This window comes from Limulus polyphemus, unplaced genomic scaffold, assembly GCF_000517525.1.
Source record: "Limulus polyphemus unplaced genomic scaffold, Limulus_polyphemus-2.1.2 Scaffold3861, whole genome shotgun sequence".
NCBI classification, from domain to species: Eukaryota; Metazoa; Arthropoda; class Merostomata; order Xiphosura; family Limulidae; genus Limulus; species Limulus polyphemus.
This window is the reverse complement of record NW_013669471.1, coordinates 69,900-84,781: the sequence shown is the minus strand read 5'-3', so window position 1 is coordinate 84,781 and position 14,882 is coordinate 69,900. Positions and strand designations below refer to the sequence as shown.

Below are 14,882 nucleotides of genomic sequence, written 5' to 3'. Positions count from 1 at the left end.
GTTTTAGGGATTACACAAAGGAAATTTGAGATTGAGGAAAATTATTTTTAATTCTAACATGAAAATTACTTTGCATACAGACTATTCAAAACAAATATTCAATACATTCATGGACAAATTTTTATTTTATTTTATTAAAAATACTTCACTAAAAATATGATTTTTTGTATATGAAAGACATGTATATTATTAACTGAAAGACTGCCAAATTATGTGAAGATATACACACTAAATTGGAAGTTAGAAGTATTAAATCTATAAAGACGTTAAACGAGTACAATTGACTGAGCCTGTGTTGAGATAGTTAATCAGGATAATTTGTCTTGTCACAAAATATAACTTCTTAACATAAAAAAGATGTGCACTTGAATGTACTTTTATAATGGAGGACGTGTTTAATGAACTATTGTAATTTAATAAAATAACATTGTTTTATGGATAAGGTAACTGATTTTCAGAAATTTACTTTTGCTCCAGTGAATGGTCTCTGAAGTATTTGAGGAGTTGAAAACTAAAACTATGCTTATGGTCATTTTGGCATAAACAGAATTTACTTTTAACCAATCATGACCAATGTGCTCTTTCCAGTTGTTAAGTGCAACTCAAATTTCAAAACTTGTATAAAGATGTAATTTGAACTTTTTTCAACATATTTTTCTGAAGAATATTTTAGGGTTAATATTTTATAATTATATATCATTTAGGCTAATTTACAAAGAAAAATGAAAACATTTTCCAACTTTCATTTGGGCACAGTTCTAGGAAGTCTAATCTGTAAATATCACAGAGTATAGGTTTATATTTGTTAAGAAACTATCATCCCTCAAAAATATAATGATTTTGTCTTATTTTCATGTGACTTTTCTATCAGTGATTTTATTACACCAACTCCTTGTTGTTACCCTTTTATGTCATGACATGTGGTTTGAAAAATTACCAATGGAGATCAGTTTTGAAAATAGCTATAGCCAACAGCTAAAAATAATTGGATAGAAGAGATTATATCTATCTGTTAAAGAATAGAAAGATTACACTTGTCATTTCTTGATTTGTTTAACGTGTTGGCAATCTGAAGCTCCCCTTGAGATGAACAAAGGATCCTAATGCAAAGTTTAAGAAAAATTAATATATTGATATATATTTTTGTGTGAATGATTGATACCAATAACTCAGCTGTATGATATAAAGAGAGGGGGGGGGTAGGTCTGATGAATAATTAATGTAAAAATTCTTGCAGCTTCTGAATAACAAATACAAGGTAGCAACTCATTTTACTGGAATAACTGCAGGATCTTATTGAAATTGCCTTGCATGAGAAACTAGGTCTTACAGTTCAAACAATTTAAAGTTTCAATTAATAAAGATATAGAGCCCCAGCAAAACACTGTAGCAATTATACCATAATTTTACATGGCTAGTGAAATGGAAGGAAGGTTGTTGTGCATGAACTACATTATATCCATTTTCGTTTCCAGAAAAATAGTTTTAATCAGGGTGGAAACCTGCTATGCTAAAGAAGAAGCTGTGAAACATCTTGAAAAACGTTCCACTTTATATTTTCAAGATAATTTTCTCGATTTTGCACTAGAATCAGTTGTGTGTGAGAAAATTTGTGTTTCTTTTAACAAAAAATACATTTTTTTTAGTAAGAATTTTTTACTCTAAATCTCCACCAGGTGTAAGGGTAAGGTGAGTTATTGGCTCAGTATTGACTGATACTGATATATATTGCAACATTCCTATTAGGAATAAACCACAAATCTAGGAAGTTTTTTTAGTTTCTTTTGATGTTCTTTTTCAAGACAGTATTCTTACTTTAAATAATGTTTGTTTAAAAGCTTTAGGAATTTTATTCTATAATAAGACACTAGATTAGCTATGGTAATTTTAGTGAGTATAGTATGAGCAAACTCATCCTTTTTTTATTGAATATTGTCAAGTGTATCGTATCCAAACAATACACACAAATAAAACTTATTTTATGTTAAAAACAAAATATATATTTATCAGATATAACTTGATCTTTATCAAGAATATCCATTCGTGACAAAAAAAAATCACTAACTTGTCTGACAAAGGTAATGATGATGTCATTTTTAAAGGTAGGGTTCTGGGTCACTGACATATCTTTGACAGTGTTTTATGGTTTATAGCAGGAAATTGTGACTGTTTCATTTGACAAACTAAAGTCTAAAAAAACAATAATTTTGGGGTATACAAAATAATTGAAAGGAAATTTTAAGGTTGGGGTTTTCCAACATTTTTTGTAAATAGTGAAATATTATTAATGATGGTGCTAAATGTGAAGATGCATATTGGGAATGTTAAATCATTTTGTTTGTACTTCAGTATTATGCCACTAGATGGCATGATAATTTTCATTTCTACTTGGTCTCCTTATTGAGGCCTTCCATGTCCAAATTTTCATTGACTGTATTGTTGTGGGTTTGGTTATATAAACCTCTACTCAAAATTTTGCTAGTCAGACATAGTGATATTCTGGAATCACAGAGATGATACACAACTTTTCAATACCTATGTTTTCATTGACAGTATTGTTGTCAGCTGATTAGTCTAGGTGCACCTCTGCTTGTAATTTTGCACCAGTAATGAAGCAAGCATATGCCATTATTTTTGAATCACAATTGTAACACCCAATTAGTAATAGTTTATCATAATTCCAGATCTGTTTGTTAAGTGTATAGTAAACTTCACATGTCAAGGAAGTATATAAAAGCACTGGGCTTTAAAAATAATTATGCAGCACTTTAAAAAAGACTATTGTGATATATCTGTTAGATACTTATGCTTTAAAAGTAATACAGATTGTTAAGTACATTATATTAAAATAATTTTTGAATGTGCAAATCACATAACCACAGCTGATATAAATTCACAATGGAATGGCTTGTATCAGAAACTGCATTTCTATATTGTTTGGTGTTTTGTAGTTTGTGTACTATCATCAACAAATTTTCACTTTTGGAAAGGTTATGTAATGTGTTTGTCATTATTCTGTACATTGTGAACTTCTTTCTGTAGGATTCATAATAAATGCTTAAATTATAACAACTTGAATAGCTAAACTAAGGTTATGTAAAACCTAAAAATGAGTAAATATTATTAAATTAATATTTATGTTTGCAAATAAATAATTTAAGTTGGAATCAACACACATGTGGAAAACTTACTAAAGTTAAAGTTATAATCAAGTTAATTAGTACTTTGTGCTATCTACAGATGTAAAAATTAACAGCTTTATAAGCACAAGTTAAGTAAAAAAGAACAAACAAATTTACAAAAATATGAAGTTGTATAACCCCGACTAGTTTTGTAAATTTGTGTTTGTTCTTTGTTACTTAATTTGTGCTTATAAAGCTGATAATCTTTACCACAAAAGTCAGAGTTGTTATTCACAACATCCAGCCATAATACAACTAATAGTTCTTCATGAAATAAAGCTATAAAAGGGCTGAGTGTGTCCCAGTAATTAGCATGTTAGACTGTGTGGCTGAGGTTCCATGGTTTGTATTTTGTTATCATGAAAAACAATACTTTGAACCTTAGGGCTGTAGGTGTGTTGTAGGAATGAGTCAAATCCAACTATTTTTCCTTACAAAACTTTGAGGTGGGTGTTGATGACTAGCTGCTTTCCCTTTAGTGCAGATAGCCATAATGTAGCTTTACAAAATTTAAGAAAAGAAACAAGTTTATCTAAAGATAATCATCTTGAATAAAAACATACATGAAATAATTATTATGTATTAAATATTTTCCATTAAAACATTTCTGTTTAATTTTTACTACATCTAAAGCAAAAAATAATTGTGTACAGGTTAAAAATGTTTTTTTAAACAGAAAACGAGGACTAAGATATAAGTATATAACCACATTAATTTTGAAATAGTTATTATTTATCTTAAAATATTATTTTTAACCAAGATTGCCTTTACTGCTCTTGGAATGTTTATGTATTAAATCTTGTCATTATTATTATTGCAACATAGTTAATGGACTGTAACCCTCTGTTAATCAAAAGTACTTCAGTATGTGTAACAGTTTGTATGAATTATACATTTCCATCTATTTAAAGTAATTCTTAAAATAATATGAAGTGAAATATAAATGTTAATCATAGTTCAATACTAACAGTAGGTAATAAACTAATTTTTCTTCCATACACAGAAAAACAATGCTCTTAATACTTGTAATGAAAGGTCAAGTTTCAAAAGGAAAAGTAATTTTTAGTAAAATTTGGATTTCTGTATAATTTTATTTCTTTGATGCTACACTTGTGTCATTTTTTTAACATTAAATGTGTTTATTGTTTTATATCCTTTTTATTTTTAGACTGATATAAACCTTCCATACCTTACAATGGATGCCAGTGGACCCAAGCATATGAACTTAAAGCTTTCACGATCTAACTTTGAAAATTTAGTCCAAAATCTAGTTAAGAGAACAGTTGAACCTTGTAAGAAAGCTATACAAGATGCAGAAGTGAAGAAGAATGATATTGGAGATGTCATTTTAGTTGGAGGGATGACCAGAATGCCAAAGGTATTTACATTATTTTCAAACAGATAATAATATTCTTTCTAATAATAGTGACAAGAAGATTGGGATACAGTGTATGTATTGACACCTTTCCTCGGTGATGGGAAAAGTTTAAGTTAATCTATCAATTTAAATTAGTTGATGGACTTTTAAAAAATTGTCTTGTACTCTTCGTTTTTCTCAGAGTTACTTATACCACCAATCACGAAAAGTAATTGATGAGCATTTCAGTCATGCTAAGAGCTGCTCACCAATAACATACTGTAAATCTATATTTTATTCTTTAACTTTCTTTACATTTTGAAATGTGAAAAATTTAGTGTATAATATCCTGCTTGTGAAATAAAATTTGGCATCAACATTATTCATGCCTGTTCTCTCATCATTTCAAAAGTGAATGTGCAGCTTTTTAAATGGGAGACAAACAAATGCTCAGACAAACAACATGATTCGCAATGTATATAAGGTAAAGAAATATGCATCTTCGAAAACACCTCAAAGCTTGTATGCTGTACAGTAGGTAAACAGTAATGTTATTGTTGTTTGCATTATCAGAAAAGTTTGTTGTCATATATGCGGTTCTGTGACTTAACATTTATAAATTCTCCTTTCTAGCTTTTTGGATTTCTTTAGATACATTCTGGTTTTGCTACTAAAACAATCTGATTTACATTTTTCTTCAATATAAGTACTATTTGAAGCTTTAATAAACTAGTAAATAGCTGTTTTCTAAGAAATATGTGGTTATATTGTTTTGTAGTAAATGGAAACAGTGTAAATAGAAAATAATTTTAATAACTTCTCATAAAAATGTATTCTAGTGAAGCTTATTTTACATAATTTTTATTTAGTATAGCAGTTACTTAAAATGCATTTTTTAACCATACTTTTCAATTTTAAAAAATACAACATATTGTATTACATGGAAATGATCTTTTTATATTTAGTCTTAGTGATTTTACCTAAGAAGCATTTACATTAGAAATTAAAATATCAGTTGACAGCAGGATAAAACATTGTACACTGTGTTAGCACTAAACATTTGTTACTTTGTCATTGGCAATGAGAATTTATAAAAGTACACTTAGTCATTGCTAAGTTTTTCCATTTTGGTTGTCTTTTCTCCCAGCTGTTTGCATCATTATAATCTCTATTTGTATATTATAACATGGAGGTAAATACAGAAATTGCTTACTTTCCCTCTGTAGCATGTTAGATATTGTAACTATTATGTCTGTTAATCAGCAGGATTGAACAGCCTCTTGGTGTTTCCAGCTCCAATAGCTTATAATTGTGGCACATTTTTAATAACATATTCTGCATTTCACTGACTCGGTTGAGGCCTTGGGCCAAAGTGCAAGATGAAAAATTGTTTCAGAAGTATCAATTTTCAGACCACAACATACTATATAGTTCAGCTAATATCATATAAAACCAGTAAATGTAAGCAATGGCTATAATATACTTACACTACTACTTGTAATTCAATTTGAATAGCTATATTTATGTACCACTAAACATGACTAATCATGTATTTTTTGTACTATTTTCAAGTATTGCAACCAGGCACTTGTGTGATGATAGCTATTATTTCCTGGATTGACATTTTATACCATAAACTAGGCCTATTAATTGTTACATGCACAGATCTCTAGAAAATTTTACATTTTAAATGTATTCTAAATTTTATATTTTAACTTTAGCACAAGACATTTTTTGGCCCTAGTGCTAACTACAGAAAAAGACATCAGTTTTAAGAGATTGATATGCATGATTTGAATATTTTATTATTGTGTCACTTTGCCTGTGTGTGCAATACTTCACAGTTAGTTTTCACATTAGAGATCAGATTTTGTTTTCTTTTTTAACTTTATATCAGTAGTAATAGATCATCATTGTCATATTTCCTTGATTTGTTTTAATATTGAAGAAACTGTGTTAGGAATTATAATTTAATAATATTTACTGATTTCATAATGATTTTAGTGTCTTAATGTAACTGTCTTATATTAAAAGTTTTCATTAAGGTTAAAGAAATATAATTTTGGTTTTGTTTCCAAAGGTCCAAGAGACTGTTACAGAAATATTTGGCAGACAACCTAGCAAGTCTGTTAACCCAGATGAAGCAGTTGCTGTGGGTGCAGCAATTCAGGTTAGATTATTTTGAAGTTATGGCTTTCTCTCTCTACATTTATATGTGATGAAATTAAAACCTGAAAACAACATAGAATTAACCATTATGTTAGGCAAATATACTGTTGAGATGTGACAATCATTAATAAATTAAGACAAGTTCAAGAAAATATTACCCTTTTTTATATTCTATTTTGAGCTGTAAAATAGTCACTTTCTCCATAGGCATTATTAGTTAAATAATAGGTAGATTTGGTTTAATTTTTAGCACCAAGCTCAAAAACTAGTATTTTTATATGGTATTATTTTCTTTCTTTATATTCTATTCTGAACTCATAATTGAGAATCTGATTATTTTAAAAAATAGACTTGTTTGCAATTTTTTGGTCTGTGATACAAAATCTATCTGTGAAGTATGATGTTTATTTTATCTTTACATGTTGACATTTCATTTTGTGGAGTATGATGTTTATTTTATGCTTTTCATGTTGACACTTCATTCTGTGAAGTATGATGTTTATTTTATCTTTACAAATTGACACTTCATTTTGTGGAGAGTATAATGTTTATTTTATGCTTTACAAGTTGACACTTCATTGTGTCTGCTGTGTAACTTTCTTTATGCAACAGATCTTGGTTCTATATGTATTTAACAATTTTTTTGAAAATAATAACAATGAGTATAATTACAATGTAAGTAGGTTATTTTTAGTTCATAAGAGTTATAAAGGAAATTTCAGTTCGGGTGATGTCTTAGAGAATCTTGAAAAATAAATCCTATATTTTGATAATTCTTATTTTAAGAAGTTATTTTTAGTTCATAAGAGTTATAAAGGAAATTTCAGTTCGGGTGATGTCTTAGAGAATCTTGAAAAATAAATCCTATATTTTGATAATTCTTATTTTAAGAAGTTATTACAATTTCAGAGAAAGCTCAACATAAAAACTAAACCATATTAAATGAGTCCCTTGAATTGTAAAGGGAATTTAAAGAAATTAATGAGTAAAATATAATTTAAATATGATAGAATAACTGAAAATTATAATACACTAAAAAGTGACAAGCTGACTTACTGTTTTGACATATTCTTAAATATTAAGATTATATTGTTGTTTTGGATAAGTTTTTTTTTATTTACCTTTCTAAAAATCTGATGTTATTGTAGTTATTTAGAATATAATACTTTAAAAGTATTCAAGTGACATATTAATTTTGCTTTTCATATAAATAGGGAGGTGTGTTAGCAGGTGATGTTACAGATGTTCTACTTCTTGATGTCACACCTTTATCACTTGGTATTGAAACTTTGGGTGGTGTCTTCACAAAATTGATCAGTCGTAACACTACAATTCCAACCAAGAAAAGCCAGGTATATTGAGATTTCTTCTTTTAGATCTGATTGTGTTTTTTGTGATATATAGTGATATATGTATATTTACTTTAAGATTGTTTTAATAGTCACCTGAAATAACTTGGATCAGATACTTGAAATATTGTCCTGTATTCAATGTTCTCATTGTTTTAATATTAAACACAATTTACAAACATACTTGCATGAAGTTAGGAAACTTCTCATTCTGTCATGGAACATCATATTTTGTTAAACTTACTAGGAAATTAATTGAATATGATTCAAAATTAAACATTCCTTTTAACATAATTGCTTTGTGGTTTTTAAACCATTAATTGGGCTTATTGGAAAAATTAACATATATATAGTAATGTTCAGAGTGAAGCATGAGCAGATGATTAATTTTACAATTATCTGGACCTGTAAGATTGAAGGAATGTTAAATATTATGTGTTAATCTTTGTGACAGAACAAGTGAGAGGTAAGTAATTTAATATAGCATGAGTCTTCATAGCTGAATTTAAAAATCTGCTAATATATGCTATTTTTCTAAAGATTTATTAACTCTGAGCTACAATATGCTCAATTAAATATGATAAAAAAGTTGTATATATTTAACATTTATATATTTGCTGAGTTTTAAAGATCCATTAACCCTATCGCCACGGGTATGTTTTACTGCACATGACACAAGATTTCAGTGCCTTACATTCAAAATTTTATTAAACTACTTTTTGTTTATGTTATACCAATTAGAATAGCATAAAATATTAGCTAATAATCCACATTTTAATAGTATACAAGTTTTAAGTTCTTCATTCTACAAGGCAATATTTAAAAAAATCCTGAATTCTCACTGGTGTGACTCGTGTGACACATTTTCTTTTACCATATCATCATCCCTATTTTATCCACCACCCCTTTAAAAAGTATGAAATTGAATGTAGATTACTTTCTATAAAATTGTTATTGCTCAGACAAACCATAATTTTTTATAGTCTTCAATTTTTGATAATGTTATCTTCTGAGTGGTTAAATGTCAGTTTCACTCAGAGTACCAACATCGTTCCAGAGAGAAAGTTAATAACTAGCTTGGATGAATTTGTAATGACTCTGTCACATAGTTAGAAAGTCAGAAAAAAATTTAGAGTTATGGGATATTGTCTGCTTTTTGCATGTTATTAGTACATGTTCTTTGGTGCATTATTTAATTAAATAATAATTATTTGGTGTGTTACTACCATTAGTATAAAAAAAAAAAGTTAACTCTCTTTGAAAACCCGACAACAAGAAAAAAGAAGATTGGGTAAGTACTTTATTTCTTGTTTTAATATTTATTCTTTATTCATTATTATAAAAGTAACTATAATCTAAAATATGGATCTTTTTAAGTTATTTAAGACTAGATTAGGTAAGATAAGTAGTAATAATAATATAATTAAAATGGTTCATGAGGCATGCACGTGAACAGATTGTGGGTAATGTAATTTGGTGGTTACAAGGTTGGTATTCTTTTTGAAATAGAGTAGAGAAAATATAATAGATAAACTATAAAGTTTTACTGCGAAACAAAACCTTTGAAATGCATTCAAAGGAAATTTGGAATTTTTAAGATCAGGAAAAGTATTTTTAACACGAAAATTACTTTTCACATGGACTATTCAAAACAAATACGCAATATATTCATGAACAAATCTTTATTTTATTAAAAATACTTCACTAAAAATAATGATTTTTTGTATGTGAAAGACTTGTAATATTAACTGAAAGACTGCCAAATTTTGTGAAGATATACACACTATATTGAAAGTTAGAAGTATTAAATCTATAAAGACTTTAAATGAGTACAAAAGTCACATGGTCAGTCAAATCGACCTAGCCAATGTTGAGAGAGTTAACTGATAACACTAATAAAAAAATTGCTTTTCTCGCCCATTTTTATACATTTTGTTTTGGGTATTGCATCTAAGAACTACCAGGAAAATTTGGTTATATCAAAATTGTACAATAGTTGACTGACCATGTGACCACTTTGTACTCATTATAGTTTTGATATCACTAATTTTTAATATGGTATCTACATCTTCATAAAATTTGCAGACTTCCAGCAAACATTACAAGTCCTTTACATACAAAAACTCAGATTTTTAGTGAAGTATTTTTAACAAAATAAAGATTTGTCCATGAATATATTGATTCTTTTTTTTCTTTTTTTTTTACTAGTCGTAGTGCAAATTTCATTTGCCTAATTTTTAAACCTCCTAAATGCATTCCAAACGTTTTTTTTTTCAGTAAAATTATATTTTATCTGTTAATTTTACCCTAACTCTATACAAGATAGAATGACTTTAAACTGTAACATGAAACTACATTATTTTATTCTAAGTAGCTTTAAACTCGTAGCAGTATACATGTATGTTACTCACTGTTCCTACAGCATTAGCTGTCTAGGTATTGTCCTGCATTTCAATTGTGTTGCAATTGTATAGGCTTACAGTAATTACTGTTTCTTTAGGTATTTTCTACAGCAGCTGATGGCCAAACACAAGTGGAAATTAAAGTTTGTCAGGGTGAGCGCGAAATGGCTGCAGATAACAAGATCCTAGGACAATTTAGTTTGGTAAGTGAACTGACACCTTACTCATGTGTACAAAATTAATTTTCTGGAAAATATATATCTATTAAAGTTATCTTTAGAAGTGATACAATAGTTTTTGTGCATGAATAGTTCTAATAATCTGATATTTTATATTATACCTACTATATACTAAGATATTACAGAGGGATGTTAATGATCAATGGCAATGAGACAAAGGTGAGTACCAAGGTTTTGTGGTCTGTTTCTACAATACTGATGGTGTTATGTGATGGCTTTGGTTTCAAACTTACTCTGTGGTGTAATTTTCACTACAGAACACTTACACATTACAATGAAGTCATTATTGTCCCTCATTTCTGATGGAATTTAATAGAGAGTTTAAAAGACTTGGAACAAACTACAAATATGGAAATTTTTCTTTATAAATTCTTGATGGTCTTTTTATATGCCAGAAAGTGTTTTTCTGTTAAATTATATCTGAAAGCTACAGATTATACTAATGTGACAAGACATCAGGTAAACTTAGTTAGGTTTATCATGTACAGTGGCCATAGCAAAATATTCTTACTATTCCTTATGTATAGTTTATCATATACAAACAATGTTGATGAGTTAAAACACATTATTCAAAAGAGACTTAATTATTAGATAAATATTTATTTCGACTTAGAATATTGTTACCTAGTCTGATAAAGGTAATGGTGAATGATGCCTTTTTGAAAGTTCAGATTGTAGATAACCAATAAATCTTTGTCAGTTTTTGCAGTGTTTTTTTACAATTTGTAGTTTTAAGTGGTGAGTACTAAAATCAGAAAAATAAAGTATCAAATGAATATCAATCAATTTGAAACAGACTAGATACATATAAAATGAAATTTAAAGAGAAAAAAAAGTTAGGGGGCATTTCCCAACATAAAAATGTTCATCAAAAATAAACCAAATTATATTAATTTTTTTAAGCCAAAGTTACATATTTTAAGTTTTTTGCAATTCATCTGTGGATTTTGAAGGGATATCAATGTTTGTATGTATGTATGTATGTATGTATGTGTGTGTGTGTGTGTGTGAAAAGTTGTGATGATTCTATATTAGAACAGTACTAAAAGCAAAATGTGTATTGCTGACCAAATGCTAAAGAAGACAGATAGATGGCCAGTTGTTCTTTTGTACAAAATGTTAGATGTATGCTTCCTGAATGCTTTTGTGTTGATCTTGATTAGGAAGGTCACATAAGAGTTGCCATTTTCTGCAGATGTTGGAAAAACTTAAATTCCAAAAAAAAATATGGTAAACTTGAGATGAGGTTATGGCAATCTGATATCAACCACTGTAGTCACTGTATCCTTTACAATCACCTACCGTGAATATAATTAGTAATTATATAGGTTTTGTAATAATCATTAATTACTAATTAATTCTACCTTTCATTAGCTGATCTGGCACTGTATTCATAGAAGTTCTGGCAGGAGCCAGTGTTCGATTCTCGATGTTATTGTTACAAAGGAATGTGTACTATCCACATGTTTGAGCCCTTACCCCATTAAAACTTGAATAAACTATTTGAGTATTAAATTATTATAAGTTACAGCTTTTACAGTAAGGAAGAATCTTTTTTAGAACAAGTACAACATTTTGATCACTGGGGCAGTCATTCTCAAGTCAAAAAGTCAGTAGTCCAGAAAGCCATTAACGAAACACTACCTTCCTAGCAGAAAAATCTATGCTTAGGAACATAGCATTTCTACTAGTAGACAATGGTAGTGCCACTGTAATAATGAAAAAAAGAAAAGAATACATCATAAGTATATAGTTGAAGTTGGCCACCAGAAGAACATTGTCTAATAACTCAACAAAAAGAAAAAGGTTAAAAAATTCTTGAGAAACTTAAAGAAGAAATTTGAAGTCAACTAACAGTACACTCTCTCCATCCCAGAGATTCATCATGCCACCCCTTAGCTAGATATTTTGTAAATTGTAACCATTAACCAGTGAAACATTATCAGAACAAGAAAGCTTGACCATAGACGTGCCCCTATCACGAGTACTCGGAACATTTCAAAGATAATTCCCTTAAAATAGCTGCTCTGAGACCCAGTATTTGGCCGAGATATACTGATGATGCATTCATAATATAGTCACATAATGTAGACAATATTCCATAATTCTAGATATATGTAATGATTCATGATCTCGGAGAATACCACACAATAAAATGGAGCAATACTAAAATAGCATAGAAGTCAGATTCCCCCCCCCCCCCCAAAAAAAAACAACAACACCAAACATTCAAATAGTTAGTTGATTTGAGCCTGAGTGGGATGAGTGCTCAGAAAAATAGATAGCACACCTGTCTTTTTAAGTTCTTTAACCAGTCACCACCTACAGACCTTCTCATTATTTTTCTCAGGTTGGCAACTAAAATGTGTTATAAACTAATTAGTAATTAGATTTAAGTGACTTTATAGGTTACTAATTATGGAGCAAAAAAAATTGATGGTGACTGTGCAACAAAACCTCTGAGAAATGGGTAAGAAATGTAGGAACAGATGTGAGAGTGCCAAACTTTTGTGAGTATAGAGTATTACAAGATATTTTGTGATGGCTGAAGGCAATTTTTGTAGTTTATCAATATATTTTTCTAGTTTTATACCATTCTCATTTGTATGTTGAACGTTTTGTAATAAACGAAGCATGGATATGTAAATTAAAGTTCTTAGAAATTATAAAATATACTTGGAATAGTAGGTTAGTGATACTACTTTCGTAAGGAACATCATATACCTAAATTTAAGCTTTTGTGTCATTTGCCTATGGTTTGATTATTTGTGTTCACAGTTAAGTTTGGCAATGTATGTATTAAATGTTGTTTAGTTTGTGTGTTGTTTTAAAAATGTCTTAATACAAGTATAAGTCTGACTGGATAAAAAAAAAATGAAATACCAGTTTGTTTATTTATGCTAAGAAACAAGCTGTATGTATAATATAATCAGTAATGCAATATTTGTTATAAACAACTTCTAAGTTCTTATACCTAAATGGTCAAATGTTGTTTTAAGAATCATATAACTATTTATAGGTTGGAATCCCTCCTGCACCCCGAGGAATACCTCAAATTGAAGTAACCTTTGACATTGATGCTAATGGTATTGTTCATGTATCAGCAAGGGACAAAGGAACTGGAAAAGAACAACAAAGTGAGTTTTCATTTGATTAGTCTCGCATGTTTTTGATTTTATATTTTACATGTTCCTCAAACAAAAGTGGTATGGGGAAGAGTATAGACCTGAAATGAATATCTTTTGTATCACACATTCAAAGTGAAATTTGGTATTCATATATTCTGGGTCTTATTAGCATGTTATTTTCAAGTACTTTCTTGATGTTATATGCAGCCTGGATGCCACCTCAATTCTTGATTGGAAAACACACAAGGAAATTTTGTCAATTACATTCTCTGAATACAAACTATGTATATAATGCTTACCTGAAGATGACAAAACCTTGTTGAAATGTTGTACATTTGTGGTTTTGTTAAACTTATAAAGTTTTTCTTCATTACCCATTCAAGCCGTTTCCAAGCATTATTAGTCTCAAAGTGGGTTCCTCGTCATCGAATTTGAAAACTATATATATTTCTTCATGAATATTTGTCCATCACTGTAACATTCAACAGCATCTTAATCAACAAAGCCAACTCAAGTTCAGTATTCACTACAGTACATAAAGTTTATAATATATAATGTTAAGGTCACGGTGATTGAAATTTGGTCATTTTCTCCCATGGTTCATTGTTCCATCCCCAATATAGAGAGGGTGTGGAGCTTCATGAACACTAGGAAATTGTAATTGGATGAAAAACTTTTAAGTAAAGCAACTCTGGTCACATGACAGATACAAGTTTTTGTTTAATGTAATAAATTTTAAAACTCTTGAAGTTTATGAATGAAGAAACTAACTGCTAATTAAAATAAATTACAGATGTAGAGTAAACTGATGTAAGATACATTTACCAAAACTTAAGATGAACCAAATTTGTACTTTAACTCTTTCGACACGGACTTGATCCCTGGGATAGTCACGTGACCTTCTGTACTCGTTTAATGTTGACATAAATTTAATACTTATAACTCTATATATTGGGTATATCTTCACAAAATTTGACAGTCTTTCACATACAAAAAGTCATATTTCTTAGTGAAGTATTTTTAATAAAATAAAATAAAGTTTTGTCCATGAATATA

The 14,882-nt window shown here is 28.9% G+C and overlaps 1 protein-coding gene across 1 annotated transcript in view; it reads left to right on the top strand.

The window, feature by feature from the left end:
• LOC106470178 (stress-70 protein, mitochondrial-like) overlaps positions 1 to 14,882 on the top strand; it is a 38,487-nt gene that overhangs the window by 17,026 nt on the left and 6,579 nt on the right. Inside the window, exons 7-12 of the mRNA XM_013930708.2 lie at positions 1,677 to 1,689; positions 4,351 to 4,560; positions 6,620 to 6,709; positions 7,923 to 8,060; positions 10,558 to 10,662; positions 13,718 to 13,835. Coding sequence (XP_013786162.1) covers positions 1,677 to 1,689; positions 4,351 to 4,560; positions 6,620 to 6,709; positions 7,923 to 8,060; positions 10,558 to 10,662; positions 13,718 to 13,835 — 674 coding nt within the window. The remainder of the gene's footprint in view (positions 1 to 1,676; positions 1,690 to 4,350; positions 4,561 to 6,619; positions 6,710 to 7,922; positions 8,061 to 10,557; positions 10,663 to 13,717; positions 13,836 to 14,882) is intronic.